We start from the raw sequence: 14,959 nt of genomic DNA, 5'->3' as shown, positions 1-14,959 counted from the left end.
GTCCCCAGTGACATCCCCAATGACATCCCCAATGACGTCCCCAATGACGTCCCCAATGTCCCCAGTGTCCCCAATGTCCCCAACAACGTCCCCAATGACGTCCCCAATGACGTCCCCAATGATGTCCCCAATGACACCTCCAATGACATCTCCACTGACATCCCCAATGTCCCAAATGTCCCCAGTGACGTCCCCAACGACGACCCAAATGTTCCCAATGTCCCCAACAACATCCCAAATGATGTCCCCAATGTCCCCAAAGACGTCCCCAACGACGCCCCCAATGTCCCCAACGACATCCCCAATGTCCCCAATGTCCCAAATGCCCCCAATGACATCCCCAATATCCCCGATGTCCCAAATGACGTCGCCAATGTCCCCAATGACATCCCCAATGACATCGCCAATGTCACCAATGACGTCCCAAATGTCCCCAATGACGTCCCCAATGACATCCCTGATGTCCTCAATGACATCCCCAACATTGCCAACGTCCCCAATGACATCCCCAATGTGATCCCCAACGTCCCAAATGTCCCCAATGACGTCCCAATCTCCCCAATGTCTCCAACAATGTCCCCAGTGTCCCCAACAACGTCCCCAATGACGTCCCCAATGTCCCCAATGTCCCAAATACCCCTAACGACATCCCCAATGTTCCCAATGTCCCCGATGTCCCCAATGACATCGCCAACGTCCCCAATGACATCCCCAATGTCCCCAATGACGTCCCAAATGTCCCCAATGATGTCTCCAATGATGTCCTCAATGTCCCCAATGACATCCCCAATGTCCCAAACAACATCCCCAATGTCCCCAATGTCCCCAATGAGTTCCCCAATGACATCCCCAATGTCCCCGATGTCCCCAACGACGTCCCCAATGACATTCCTGATGTCCTCAATGATGTCCCCAACGCTGTCCCCAATGTCCCCAATGGCCCCAACGACATCCCCAATGACATCCTCAGTGTCCCCGATGTCCCCAATAACGTCGCCAACGTCCCCAACGAATTCCCCAATGACGTCCCCAATTTCCCCGACGACATCCCCATATTTAATTAACGCCAAACCAATTAACCCCCCCCTATTTCCCACCCGCAGCCCCCTCGTGTCCCCCCAACTCCCACTACGAGCTCTGCGGCCCCGCTTGCCCGCCCACCTGCGGTGTCCCCAACGTCCCCGATGACGTCCCCATTGTCCCCAACGATGTCCCCAACGTCCCCAATGTCCCAACGACATACCCAATGACATCCCCAAAGTCCCCAATGATGACTCCAATGACGTCCCCAATGACATCCCCAATGACATCCCCAATACGCCCCCAATGTCCCCAATGACATCCCCAATGTCCCAAATGCCCCCAATGACATCCCCAATGACATCCCCAATGTCCCCGATGTCCCCAATGACGTCGCCAACGTCCCCAATGACATCCCCAATGTCCCCAATGACATCCCCAATGTCCCAAATGCCCCCAATGACATCCCCAATGACATCCCCAATGTCCCCGATGTCCCCAATGACGTTGCCAACGTCCCCAATGACATCCCTAACATCCTCAATGACATCCCTGATGTCCTCAATGACATCCCCAACGCTGTCCCCAATGTCCCCAACGACATCCCCAATGACGTCCCCAATTTCCCCAACGATGTCCCCATATTTAATTAACGCCAAACCAATTAACCCCCCCCTATTTCCCACCCGCAGCCCCCTCGTGTCCCCCCAACTCCCACTACGAGCTCTGCGGCCCCGCTTGCCCGCCCACCTGCGGCGTCCCCAACGTCCCCAATGACGTCCCCATTGTCCCCAATGATGACTCCAATGACGTCCCCAATGACATCCCCAATGACATCCCCAATACGCCCCCAATGTCCCCAATGACATCCCCAATGTCCCAAATGCCCCCAATGACATCCCCAATGACATCCCCAATGTCTCCGATGTCCCCAATGACATTGCCAACGTCCCCAATGACATTGCTAACGTCCCCAATGACATCCCCAATGTCCCAAATGTCCCCAATGACATCCCCAATGACATCCCCAATGTCCCCGATGTCCCCAATGACGTTGCCAACGTCCCCAATGACATCCCTAACATCCTCAATGACATCCCTGATGTCCTCAATGACATCCCCAACGCTGTCCCCAATGTCCCCAACGACATCCCCAATGACGTCCCCAATTTCCCCGACGACATCCCCATATTTAATTAACGCCAAACCAATTAACCCCCCCCTATTTCCCCCCCGCAGCCCCCTCGTGTCCCCCCAACTCCCACTACGAGCTCTGCGGCCCCGCTTGCCCGCCCACCTGCGGCGTCCCCAACGTCACCAACGATGTCCCCAATGACACCCCCAATGTCCCCAATGTCCCCAACGACGCCCCAATGATGTCCCAATTGTCCTCAATGACGTCCCCAGTGATGTCCCCAATGTCTCCAATGACGTCCCCAGTGTCTCCAATGACATCCCCAATGTCCTCAATGACGTCCCCAACGATGTCCCCAATGTCCCCAACGACATCCCCAATGACATCGCCAACGTCCCCAACATCCCCAGTGACATCCCCAACGACATCCCCAATGTCCCCAACGACGTCCCCAACGACGTCCCCAATGACGTCCCCAATCTCCCCAATGTCTCCAACAATGTCCCCAACAACATCCCAAATGATGTCCCCAATGTCCCCAATGACGTCCCCAATGACATCCCCAATGTCATCCCCAACGACATCCCCAATGTCCCCAATGACATGCCCAATGACATCCCCAATGTCCCCAATGACGTCCCAAATGTCCCCAGTGATGTCCCCAATGACATCCCCAATGTCCCCGATGTCCCCAATGACATCCCCAACATTGCCAACGTCCCCAGTGACATCTCCAATGTCCCCAATGATGTCCCCAAGACCCCCAACGATGTCCCCGACGACATCCCCATATTTAATTAACGCCAAACCAATTAAACCCCCCATTTCCCCCCCTGCAGCCCCCTCGTGTCCCCCCAACTCCCACTACGAGCTCTGCGGCCCCGCTTGCCCGCCCACCTGCGGCGTCCCCAACGTCACCAACGCCGTCCCTGCCGACGACGCCGATCCTGCCGACTACGCCGTCCCCATCGTCCCCGACTCCTGCGCCTCCACCGGCTGCTCCGAGGGCTGTTTCTGCGACTCCGGCTTCGCCCTGAGCGGCACCACCTGCGTCCCCGCGTCCCAATGCGGCTGTTGGCACCGCCGCCGCTACCACCGCCCCGGCGCCGACTTCCAGGCCTCCTGCACCCTGCGCTGCCGCTGCGAGCCCGGCGGCGCCGTGCGGTGCCGCGCCGCGCCGTGCGAGCCGCACGAGGAGTGCGCGGTGCGCGACGGCGCCTTCGGCTGCCACCCCCGCGCCCGCGGCCGCCTGGTGGTGTCCGGCGACCCGCACTACGTGACGTTCGACGGCAGAGCCTTCGACGTGCCGGGGGCCTGCGGGTACGTGCTGGCGCGGCTGTGCGCGCCGCGGCGGGGGCTGCGCAACTTCACCGTGGTGCTGGAGCAGCGGGCGGCGCCGGGACGCGCCGCGCTGGTCGCCGGGGTGACGGTGGAGGTGGACGGGACCAGGGTGGAGGTGGACGGGGCGGCACCGGGAGAGGTGACGGTGAGTGCCCATTGCACGTTGCAACCCATTGCATGTTGCAACCCATTGCATGTTGAAACCCATTGCATGTTGCAATCAGCTCTTTGCAACCCTGTGCACACTGCAACCCCTTGCACACTGCAACCCCTTGCACATTGCAACCCATTGCACATTGCAACCCCTTGCACACTGCAACCCTTTGCACATTGCAACTGATTGCACATTGCAACCCCTTGCACATTGCAACCCAGCGCACGTTGCAACCCCTTGCACATTGCAATCAGCTCTTTGCAACCCAATGCACATTGCAACCCATTGCACACTGCAACCCTTTGCACATTGCAACCCATTGCACATTGCAACCCCTTGCACACTGCAACCCATTGCACGTTGCAATCAGCTTTTTGCAACCCAGTGCACATTGCAACCCAGCGCACGTTGCAACCCCTTGCACATTGCAATCAGCTCTTTGCAACCCCTTGCACATTGCAACCCCTTGCACATTACAACCCCTTGCACACTGCAACCCATTGCACACTGCAACCCATTGCACATTACAACCCATTGCACATTACAACCTCTTGCACATTGCAACCCATTGCACATTGAAACCATGCACATTGCAATCAGCTCTTTGCAACCCATTGCACCTTGCAACTCATTGCACATTGCAACCCATTGCACGTTGCAACCCATTGCACATTGCAACCCATTGCACACTGCAACCCATTGCACATTGAAACCATGCACGTTGCAACCCCTTGTATGTTGCAACCCCTTGCACATTGCAACCCCTTGCACATTGCAACCCATTGCACACTGCAACCCATTGCACATTACAACTCCTTTCACATTGAAACCATGCACGTTGCAACCTATTGCACACTGCAACTCATTGTACACTGCAACCCATTGCACATTGCAATCAGCTCTTTGCAACCCATTGCACGTTGAAACCCCTTGCACACTAACCCATTGCACATTGCAACCCATTGCACATTGCAACCCCTTGCACACTGCAATCCATTGCATGTTGCAACCCATTGCACATTGCAATCAGCAACCCATCGCACGTTGCAACCTCTTGGACATTGCAACCCATTGCACATTGCAACCCATTGCACATTACAACTCCTTTCACATTGAAACCATGCACGTTGCAACCTATTGCACGCTGCAACCCATTGTACACTGCAACCCATTGCACGTTGCAACCCATTGCACATTGCAATCAGCTCTTTGCAAACCATTGAACGTTGCAACCCATTGCACATTGCAACCCATTGCACATTGCAATCAGCTCTTTGCAACCCCTTGCACTTTGCAACCCCTTGCACATTGCAATCAGCTCTTTGCAACCCATTGCACGTTGAAACCCCTTGCACACTGCAATCCATTGCATGTTGCAACCCATTGCATGTTGCAATCAGCTCTTTGCAACCCCTCGCACGTTGCAACGCCTCGCACGCTGCAACCCATTGCACATTGCATTCAGCTCTTTGCAACCCATTGCACGTTGCAATCAGCTCTTTGCAACCCATTGCATCTTGCAACCCATTGTACATTGCAATCAGCTCTTTGCAACCTCTTGCACACTGCAACCCATTGCACACTGCAACCCATTGTACACTAACCCATTGCACACTGCAACCCCTTGCACATTGAAACCATGCACGTTGCAACCCCTTGTATGTTGCAACCCCTTGCACATTGCAACCCATTGCACACTGCAACCCATCGCACGTTGCAACCTCTTGCACGTTGCAACCCATTGCACACTGCAACCCATTGCACACTGCAACCCATTGCACGTTGCAATCAGCTCTTTGCAACCCATTGCATCTTGCAACCCATTGTACATTGCAATCAGCTCTTTGCAACCCATTGCACACTGCAACCCCTTGCACATTGCAACTCATTGCACACTGCAACCCCTTACACCTTGCAACTCATTGCACATTGCAACCCCTTGCACATTGCAACCCCTTGCACATTGCAACCCATTACATGTTGCAACCAGCTCTTTGCAGCCCCCATCACTTTGTCCCCGCAGGTGGACGGCGAGCGGGCCCCTCTCCCCTTGGCGACGCCGTCGGGGGCGCTGCGGGTGACGCGCGAGGGCGCCCACGTGTCGCTGTGGAGCGCGTGGGGCCCGCGCCTGCTCTTCACCCCCGGCGCCTTCCTGCTGCTGGACGTGCCCGGCGGCTACCGCGGCCACCTCTGCGGCCTGGGCGGCAACTTCAACGGCGACCCCGCCGACGACCTCCGGCTGCCCGGCGGCGCCGCGGCGCCCAGCCTGCGCGACTTCGTGGCCGCGTGGGCGGTGCCGCCCGGTTCCTGCGGCGGCGGCGGCGGCGAAAGCGGCGGCTGCGGCGACGAGGAGGCGGCCGCGGAGGCGTGCGGGGTGATCCGGGACCCCCGGGGGCCGTTCGGGACGTGTCACCCGCACGTGGGACCCCAGGAATATTGGGGGAGATGCGTCCGTGACGTTTGCGGTGCCGGGGGAGATGAGGACGCGCTGTGCCGGGCCATCGGGGCGTACGCGGCCGCTTGCCAGGCCGGGGGAGGACGGATCGAGGAGTGGAGGACGGAGGCGTTCTGCCGTGAGTTTGGCGCCGGAACGGTCGGGGTTCCCGCCAAAAAAGGTTCCCGCCAAAAAGTTTCCCACCAAAAAGTTCGGGTTTCCCGCCAAAAAGTTCGGGTTTCCCGCCCCAAAGTTTAGGTTTCCCACCCCAAAGTTTAGGTTTCCCACCCCAAAGTTTAGGCTTCCTGCCAAAAAGTTCAGGGTTCCCACCCAAAAGTTCAGGTTTCCCGGCAAAAAGTTCGGATTTCCCACCAAAAAGTTTGGATTTCCCACCAAAAAGGTCGGGTTTCCTGGCAAAAAGTTTGGGGTCTCCCTCCAAAATGTTCGGGGTTTCCCGCCAAAAGTTCGGGGTTCCCTTCAAAAAGTTCGGGTTTCCCGCCAAAAAGTTTGGGGTTCCTGCCAAAAAGTTCAGGTGTTCCTGCCCCAAAGTTTAGGTTTCCCACCAAAAAATTCAGGTTTCCTGCCAAAAAGTTCAGGTTTCCCACCAAAAAGTTCAGGTTTCCCGCCAAAAAGTTCGGGTTTACCGGCAGAAAGTTCAGGTTTCCTGGCAAAAAGTGCAGCTGTTCCCGCCAAAAAATTTGGGTTTCCCACCAAAAAGTTCGGGTTTCCCGCCAAAAAGTTTGGGGTTCCTGCCCCAAAATCCAGGTTTCCCGCCAAAAAGTTCTAGGTTCCCGCCAAAAAGTGCAGGGGTTCCCGCCAAAAAGTTCAGGTGTTCCTGCCAAAAAGTTCAGGTGTTCCCGCCAAAAAGTTCAGGTGTTCCCACCAAAAAGTTCAGGTGTTCCCGCCAAAAAGTTCAGGTTTCCCGGCAAAAAGTTCAGGGTTCCCGCCCAAAAGTTCAGGTTTCCCGCCATAAAGTTCAGGTTTTCCCACCAAAAAGTTCGGGGTTCCCGCCAAAAAGTTCGGGTTTCCCGCCAAAAAGTTCAGGCATTCATTTTAATTTGATTTACTTAATTTAAATTTATTTTAATTAATTTAAATTTAATCAAATTACTTTAATCACATTCATTTCAATTTAAACCAATTAAATTTACATGTAATTCAACTCATTTCAATTTAATTTAATTCATTTAAGTGTAATTTGGCTCATCTTGAATTCATTAATTTGAATTTAATTTAATTCATTTAAGTGTAATTTGGTTCATCTTGAATTCATTCTTTTCAATTTCATTTAATTCATTTTAATGCAATTTAATTCATTTTAATTTCATTTAATGCCTTTAAATATAATTCAGTTCATTTTAATTTAATTCAGTTCATTTTAATTTGATTCATTTTAATTTCACTTAATTCATTTTAATTTAATTTGATTCATTTTCATTTGATTCATTTTCATTTAATTTGATTCATTTTAATTTCACTTAATTCATTTTAATTTAATTTGATTCATTTTCATTTAATTTGATTCATTTTCATTTGATTCATTTTAGTTTAATTCATTTTAATTTGATTCATTTTAATTTGATTCATTTTAATTTAATTCATTTTAATTTAATTTGATTCATTCTAATTTAATTTAATTCATTTTAATTTAATTTAATTCATTTTAATTTAATTTAATTCACTTTAATTTAACCCCTTTCAATACCATTCAATTAACCCCAACACCACTTCATTACATTCAACCCAACCACTCCAATTTCACCTTAAATCACCCCAAACCCTTTAATCAACCCTAAACCCAGACCCCTCTCTTCCCGCCTCTTTTGGCTCCACCGCCGCCTCCCATTGGCCCACCCCTCCCTCCCCCCGCCCCCTAGCGGTGCCACACCCCCCACCCTGAATTTTGGGGTGAAACGGTGCGTTTTTGGGTCTTTCCCAGCGCTCTCCTGCCCGCCGCACAGCCGGTACGCGCTGTGCGCCCGCGGGTGCGAACAGACCTGCGCCGCGCTCACCGCGCCGGTGCCGTGCGCCTGGCGCTGCCTGGAGGGCTGCGAGTGCCGCGACGGCTTCCTGTGGGACGGGGACGCCTGCGTGCCCGTGGAGAAGTGTGGTTGTGTCCACCAGGGCAGGTACATCAAGGTGAGGGGACAAACAGGGGGGTTATGGGGTGGGAAGGGCGTGGGGAGGCGGGTTGTCCCGTCTGGGTCGTCAATTGGTGGGGTGATCTCAATGGGGTGGGTTGCTCCATTGGGGATTGATCTCAATGTGGTGGATCGTCCTGTCTGGGTCATCAATGGGAGAGTTGATCTCAATGGGGCGGGTCGTCCTGTCTGGGTCGTCAATTGGTGGGTTGATGTCAATTGGATGGGTTGTCCTGTCTGGGTCGTCAATTGGAGGGTTGATGTCAATGGGGTAGGTTGTTCCATTGGGGTCATTGGGATTTGATCTCAATGGGGTGGGTCGTCCTGTCTGGGTCGTCAATTGGTGGGTTGATCTCAATGGGGTGGGTTGTTCCATTGGGGATTGATCTCAATGTGGTGGATTGTCCTGTCTGGGTCATCAATGGGAGAGTTGATCTCAATGGGGCGGGTCGTCCTGTCTGGGTCGTCAATTGGTGGGTTGATGTCAATTGGATGGGTTGTCCTGTCTGGGTTGTCAATTGGAGGGTTGTTGTCAATGGGGTAGGTTGTTCCATTGGGGTCATTGGGATTTGATCTCAATGGGGCGGGACGTCCTGTCTGGGTCGTCAATTGGAGAGGTGATCTCAATGGGGTGGGTTGTTCCATTGGGGATTGATCTCAATGTGGTGGATCGTCCTGTCTGGGTCATCAATGGGAGAGTTGATCTCAATGGGGCGGGTCGTCCTGTCTGGGTCGTCAATTGGTGGGTTGATCTCAATAGGGTGGGTCATCCTGTCTGGGTCGTCAATGGGAAGGTTGATCTCAATGGGGTAGGTTGTTCCATTGGGGTCATTGGGATTTGATCTCAATGGGGTGGGTCGTCCTGTCTGGGTCGTCAATTGGAGAGGTGATGTCAATGGGGTGGGTTGTTCCATGGGAGATTTGGTCTCAATGGGGTGGGTTGTCCTGTTTGGGTTGTCAATTGGAGAGCTGGTCTCAATGGGGTGGGTCGTCCTGTCTGGGTCGTCAATGGGAGGGTTGATGTCAATGGGGTGGGTTGTCCCATCGAGGTCATTGGGGATTTGATCTCAATGGGGCGGGTCGTCCTGTCTGGGTGTCAATTGGTGGGTTGATCTCAATAGGGTGGGTCATCCTGTCTGGGTCGTCAATGGGAAGGTTGATCTCAATGGGGTGGATTGTTCCATGGGGGATTTGGGGATTTGATCTCAATGGGGCAGGTCGTCCTGTCTGGGTCGTCAGTTGGTGGGTTGATCGCAATGGGGTGGTTTGTCCTGTCTGGGTCGTCAATTGGAGAGGTGATGTCAATGGGGTGGGTTGTTCCATTGGGGATTGATCTCAATGGGGTGGGTCGTCCTGTCTGGGTTGTCAATTGGAGAGGTGATCGCAATGGGGTGGGTTGTCCCATTGGGGTCATTGGGGATTTGATCTCAATGGGGTGGGTTGTCCTGTCTGGGTCGTCAGTGGGAGGGTTGATGTCAACGGGGTGGGTTGTTCCATTGCGGATTTGATCTCAATGGGGCGGGTCGTCCTGTCTGGGTCGTCAATTGGTGGGTTGATGTCAATGGGGTGGGTTGTCTTGTCTGGGTCGTCAATTGGTGGGTTGTTCCATTGGGGATTGATGTCAATGGGGTGGGTTGTTCCACTGGGTTGGGCTGGGTTGAGTTGAGTTGGGTTGAGTAGAGTTGGGTTGAGTAGAGTTGGGTTGAGTAGAGTTGGGTTGGGTTGAGTTGAGTTGAGTTGGGTTGGGTTGAGTTGGGTTGGGTTGAGTTGAGTTGAGTTGGGTTGAGTAGAGTTGGGTTGAGTTGAGTTAGGTTGAGTTGGGTTGGGTTGAGTTGAGTTGAGTTGGGTTGGGTTGGGTTGAGTTGAGTTAGGTTGAGTTGGGTTGGGTTGAGTTGAGTTGGGTTGGGTTGAGTTGGGTTGAGTTGGGTTGAGTTGAGTTGGGTTGAGTTGGGTTGAGTTGGGTTGAGCTCTAAAGGTGCGAAACCCCCAGAAAATTTGATGGACCAACCCCCCGGCCTTTCCCTTCCAGTTGGGCGAAACCGTCATCTCCAACAACTGCTCCACCAAATGCAACTGCCACCCATCCCATGGCCTCGTCTGCGAGGCCACCAAGTGTCCCCAGGGCCAGGTCTGCGCCACGCGGGACGGCGCCCAACGCTGCGTCGAGAGCCGCGGTCGGTGCCGCGTGTCCCCGGGGGCCTCCATGACCACGTTCGACGGCGCCGGCGGGCGCCTCCCGGCCAGCGGCACCTACAAGATGGCCGCCCTGTGCGACGAGCGCTCGCCCGACTGGTTCAAGGTGGTGGTGGAGGTCAGCGAGTGCCGCGACGACGCCGTCCCGGCCGCCGCCGCCATCTTTGTCTTCTTCCGGGAGGCCTTCATCACCGTCAACGGCAACATGGAGGTGTGGGTAAGTCGAGGCAGACTTAAGACGGGGATTAAACTTGCAATTCGGGTGGGATCCATCTCCTCTTCCTCCGGGTGTCCAACCGTGACGCCATCTTGGTGTTTTATGGGGCAATCTGGGATTTGTCCCCCCATTTTTTTGGCGTTTCGCAGGTCAACGGGCTCTTCACCCGCCCCCCGGCCGCCGTGTCCGACGCCGTTTCCCTGAGCGCGGCGGGCGGCAACGTCACCGTGTCCCACGCGGCCGGGGTGGCCGTGCTCTTCAGCCCCGCCGGGGAGGTGACGGTGACGGTCGGGGCCTCATTGGCCAACCAGCTCTGCGCCCCCTGCGGCAACTTCAATGGGGACGCCGGTGACGACTTGAAGCTCCCGGACGGCCGGGCCGCCAGGGACGTCGCCGAGGTCGTGGACGCCTGGAAGGCCAAGGATTTCATGGGATGGTGAGTGGGCCCCCAAGACCCCGCCCAAGCGTGGGGTGATGGTTTTGAACTCGGAAGAACGTCCACGGGGATGTCAATGTGTTTGGTTGTGTTGGGTTGAGTTGGGTTGGGTTTAGTTGAGTTGGGTTGAGTTGGGTTGGGTTGAGTTGAGTTGGGTTGGGTTTGGTTGAGTTGGGTCAGGTTTAGTTGGGTTGCACTTAGCTGAGTTGGGTTGTGTTGGGTTGGGTTGTGTTGGGTTGGGTTGAGTTTGGTTGGGTTGGTTGGGTTGGGTTGTGTTGGGTTGGGTTGGGTTGAGTTGAGTTGGGTTGGGTTTAGTTGGGTTGGGTTTCGTTGGGTTGGGTTTCGTTGGGTTGGGTTTCGTTGGGTTGGGTTTAAGTGAGTTGGGTTGGGTTTCGTTGGGTTGGGTTTCGTTGGGTTGGGTTTAAGTGAGTTGGGTTGCATTGGGTTGAGTTGGGTTGGGTTTAAGTGAGTTGGGTTGCATTGGGTTGAGTTGGGTTGGGTTTAAGTGAGTTGGGTTGCATTGGGTTGAGTTGGGTTGGGTTTAAGTGAGTTGGGTTGCATTGGGTTGAGTTGGGTTGGGTTTAAGTGAGTTGGGTTGCATTGGGCTGAGTTGGGTTGGGTTTAAGTGAGTTGGGTTGTATTGGGTTGAGTTGGGTTGGGTTTAAGTGAGTTGGGTTGCATTGGGCTGAGTTGGGTTGGGTTTAAGTGAGTTGGGTTGCAATGGGCTGAGTTGGGTTGGGTTTAAGTGAGTTGGGTTGCATTGGGTTGAGTTGGGTTGGGTTTAAGTGAGTTGGGTTGCATTGGGTTGAGTTGGGTTGGGTTTAAGTGAGTTGGGTTGCATTGGGTTGAGTTGGGTTGGGTTTAAGTGAGTTGGGTTGCATTGGGTTGAGTTGGGTTGGGTTTAAGTGAGTTGGGTTGCATTGGGTTGAGTTGGGTTGGGTTTAAGTGAGTTGGGTTGCATTGGGTTGAGTTGGGTTGGGTTTAAGTGAGTTGGGTTGCATTGGGTTGAGTTGGGTTGGGTTTAAGTGAGTTGGGTTGCATTGGGTTGAGTTGGGTTGGGTTTAAGTGAGTTGGGTTGCATTGGGTTGAGTTGGGTTGGGTTTAAGTGAGTTGGGTTGCATTGGGCTGAGTTGGGTTGGGTTTAAGTGAGTTGGGTTGCATTGGGTTGAGTTGGGTTGGGTTTAAGTGAGTTGGGTTGCATTGGGTTGAGTTGGGTTGGGTTTAAGTGAGTTGGGTTGCATTGGGTTGAGTTGGGTTGGGTTTAAGTGAGTTGGGTTGTATTGGGTTGAGTTGGGTTGGGTTTAAGTGAGTTGGGTTGCATTGGGTTGAGTTGGGTTGGGTTTAAGTGAGTTGGGTTGTATTGGGTTGAGTTGGGTTAGGTTGAGTTGAGTTGGATTGAGCTGGGCTGGGTTGGGTTGCATTGAGTTGCGTTTAGATGAGTTGGGTTGGGCTGGGTTTAGTTGGGCTGGGTTTAGTTGGGCTGAGCTGGGGTGGGTTGATTCAGGTTGGGCTGAGTTTAGTTGGGTTGGGTTGAGTTGGATTGGGTTTAGTTGGGCTGGGTTTAACTGAGTTAGGTTGAGCTGGGTTGGGTTGTGTTGGGTTGGGTTGAGCTGGGTTGGGTTTATTTGAGCTGCATTGGGTTGGGTTGGTCGGGTTAGGCTGGGTTTAGTTGAGCTGGGCTTAGTTGAGCTGGGTTGGGTTGGGTTGGGAAGGTCTTCTCCACCTTCTCTGGTTTCATCCACAGCGACTGACACACAAACTGTCCGGTAAGTGGCTCTTCTGCTCCCCCGTGTCACAAACGACCCTGAAAACTGTAATTAATTAAAAGTGTAATTAGGGGGCGTTAGAGCCCAACATAAAGACTCTTTGGCCAATTTCCAGACATTTTTGCCCAATTTACAGACACTTTCGCCCAGATTCGAACCCAATTTAGAACCATTTTTGGCCAATTTCGAGCCCAATTTAGACCCATTTTGGCCCAATTTTGAGCCCAATTTCGAGCCATTTTTGCCCCATTTAGAGCCCAATTTAGAGCCCAATTAGAGCCATTTTGCCCCATTTACAGGCATTTTTTCCCAATTTCAAACCCAATTTCGAGCCGTTTTTGGCCAATTTAGACCCATTTTTCCCCATTTAGAGCCCATTTTAAAGCCATTTTCGCCCAATTTCAAGCCATTTTGGCCCAATTTAGTGCCCAATTTCGACCCATTTTGGGCCAGTTTTGAGCCCAATTTAGACCCATTTTTACCCAAATTCAAGCCAAATTTAAACCTGGTTTTGCCCAATTTTGAGCTTAATTTTGAGCCATTTTGGCCCAATTATGAGCCCAATTTCGAGCCCAATTTAGTCCCTTCTTTTTCAATGTAGATCCCAATTTTGACCCATTTTTGGCCAATTTAGACCCATTTATGCCCAATTTCGAGCCCAATTTCGACCCATTTTTGCCCAATTTAGACCCCTATTTAGAGCCATTTCTGCCCTATTTAGACCCGGTTTTGCCCAATTCGGAGCCATTTTGGCCCAATTTCGAGCCATTTTCGCCCAATTTCAGTCCCAATTTAGACCCATTATTGCCCAATTTAAAGCCATTTTTACCCAATTTAGAGCCATATTTGCCCAATTTAGGGCCCAATTCAGAGCCATTTTGGCCCAATTTCGAGCCCAATTTAGTCCCATTTTTGTCCCAATTTAGACCCAGTTTTGCCCAATTTCGAGCCCAATTTCAAGCCATTTAGGCCCAATTTAGAGCCCAATTTAGAGCCATTTTCGGCCCAATTTAGGGCCCAATTTCGAGCCATTTTGGCCCAATTTCGAGCCCAATTTAGAGCCATTTTGGCCCAATTTCGACCCATATTGCCCAATTTAGAGCCATTTTGGCCCAATTTCGAGCCCAATTTCGACCCATATTGCCCAATTTAGAGCCCAATTTTGAACCATTTTGGCCCAATTTCGAGCCCAATTTAGTCCCATTTTTGTCCCAACTTAGACCCAGTTTTGCCCAATTTCAAGCCCAATTTCAAGCCCAATTTCAAGCCCAATTTCACCCAACTTAGAGCCCAATTTCGAGCCATTTCAAGCCCAATTTCAACCCATTTTTGGCCCAATTTGAGCCCAATTTCCCCCCATTTTTCCCAATTTCCCCCCATTTTTCCCAATTTCCCCCCATTTTGCCCCATTCCGGGTCCCTGACCCCCCGTCCCGTCTGTTGCAGCCGCGGCGTCGACCTCGCGCGGATCCACGTGGACGCCCCCGTGTACCCCCCAACGTGACCCCGCCCACCCCCCCGAGGCTCCGCCCACCCACCAATCAGCACCTCGCCTCCACTTCCCGCCACAAATTCCCGCCAAATCACCCCAAATGAGGCTCAAAAAGGGGAGAACGACCTCGATGCATCAAATTGACGCCGGCGGAGCGAAATCTGGCTGATTTCACCCCAAAACGCGCTTCCAATATGGCGCTCGGGGGCACCAATAAACCCTTTTTATAGAGGTTTTTGATGGGGTTTTGACCTATTTTTGGGCAAATTTGTCATTCCGGGGGGGAAATGGGATTTGTTGGGGGAGAAACAGCCCAAGGTGGAAATAACGGTGGGTTGAGCATGGTGGGACAACCCAACGCGTCTTCATTGGTCAAATGACCCACCCGACGTGTCTTCATTGGTCAATTGTCCCACCCGACGCGTGTTTCTTGGTCAATTGTCCCACCCGACGCGTCTTCATTGGTCAATTGTCCCACCCGACGCGTGTTTCTTGGTCAATTGTCCCACCCGACGCGTCTTCATTGGTCAATTGTCCCACCCAACGCGTCTTCATTGGTCAATTGACCCACCCGACGCGTCTTCATTGGTCAATTGTCCCACCCGACGCGTCTTCATTGGTCAATTGACCC

At 52.8% G+C, this 14,959-nt stretch overlaps 1 protein-coding gene across 1 annotated transcript in view; it reads left to right on the top strand.

Moving 5' to 3' along the window:
* The window catches only part of FCGBP (Fc gamma binding protein), a 29,040-nt gene extending 14,498 nt beyond the window's left edge, over nucleotides 1-14,542 (top strand). Inside the window, exons 8-16 of the mRNA XM_082073916.1 lie at nucleotides 1,104-1,189; nucleotides 2,260-2,333; nucleotides 2,428-2,564; nucleotides 2,995-3,641; nucleotides 5,674-6,223; nucleotides 8,024-8,223; nucleotides 10,255-10,635; nucleotides 10,785-11,071; nucleotides 14,283-14,542. Coding sequence (XP_081930042.1) covers nucleotides 1,104-1,189; nucleotides 2,260-2,333; nucleotides 2,428-2,564; nucleotides 2,995-3,641; nucleotides 5,674-6,223; nucleotides 8,024-8,223; nucleotides 10,255-10,635; nucleotides 10,785-11,071; nucleotides 14,283-14,340 — 2,420 coding nt within the window. The 3' untranslated portion in view covers nucleotides 14,341-14,542. The remainder of the gene's footprint in view (nucleotides 1-1,103; nucleotides 1,190-2,259; nucleotides 2,334-2,427; nucleotides 2,565-2,994; nucleotides 3,642-5,673; nucleotides 6,224-8,023; nucleotides 8,224-10,254; nucleotides 10,636-10,784; nucleotides 11,072-14,282) is intronic.
* Nucleotides 14,543-14,959: the final 417 nt, after the last annotated feature.

This window comes from Streptopelia decaocto, assembly GCF_964273445.1.
Source record: "Streptopelia decaocto genome assembly, chromosome: 28".
NCBI lineage: Eukaryota > Metazoa > Chordata > Aves > Columbiformes > Columbidae > Streptopelia > Streptopelia decaocto.
The sequence above is the reverse complement of the archived record's forward strand: the minus strand, read 5'-3'. Positions and strand labels throughout refer to the sequence as shown.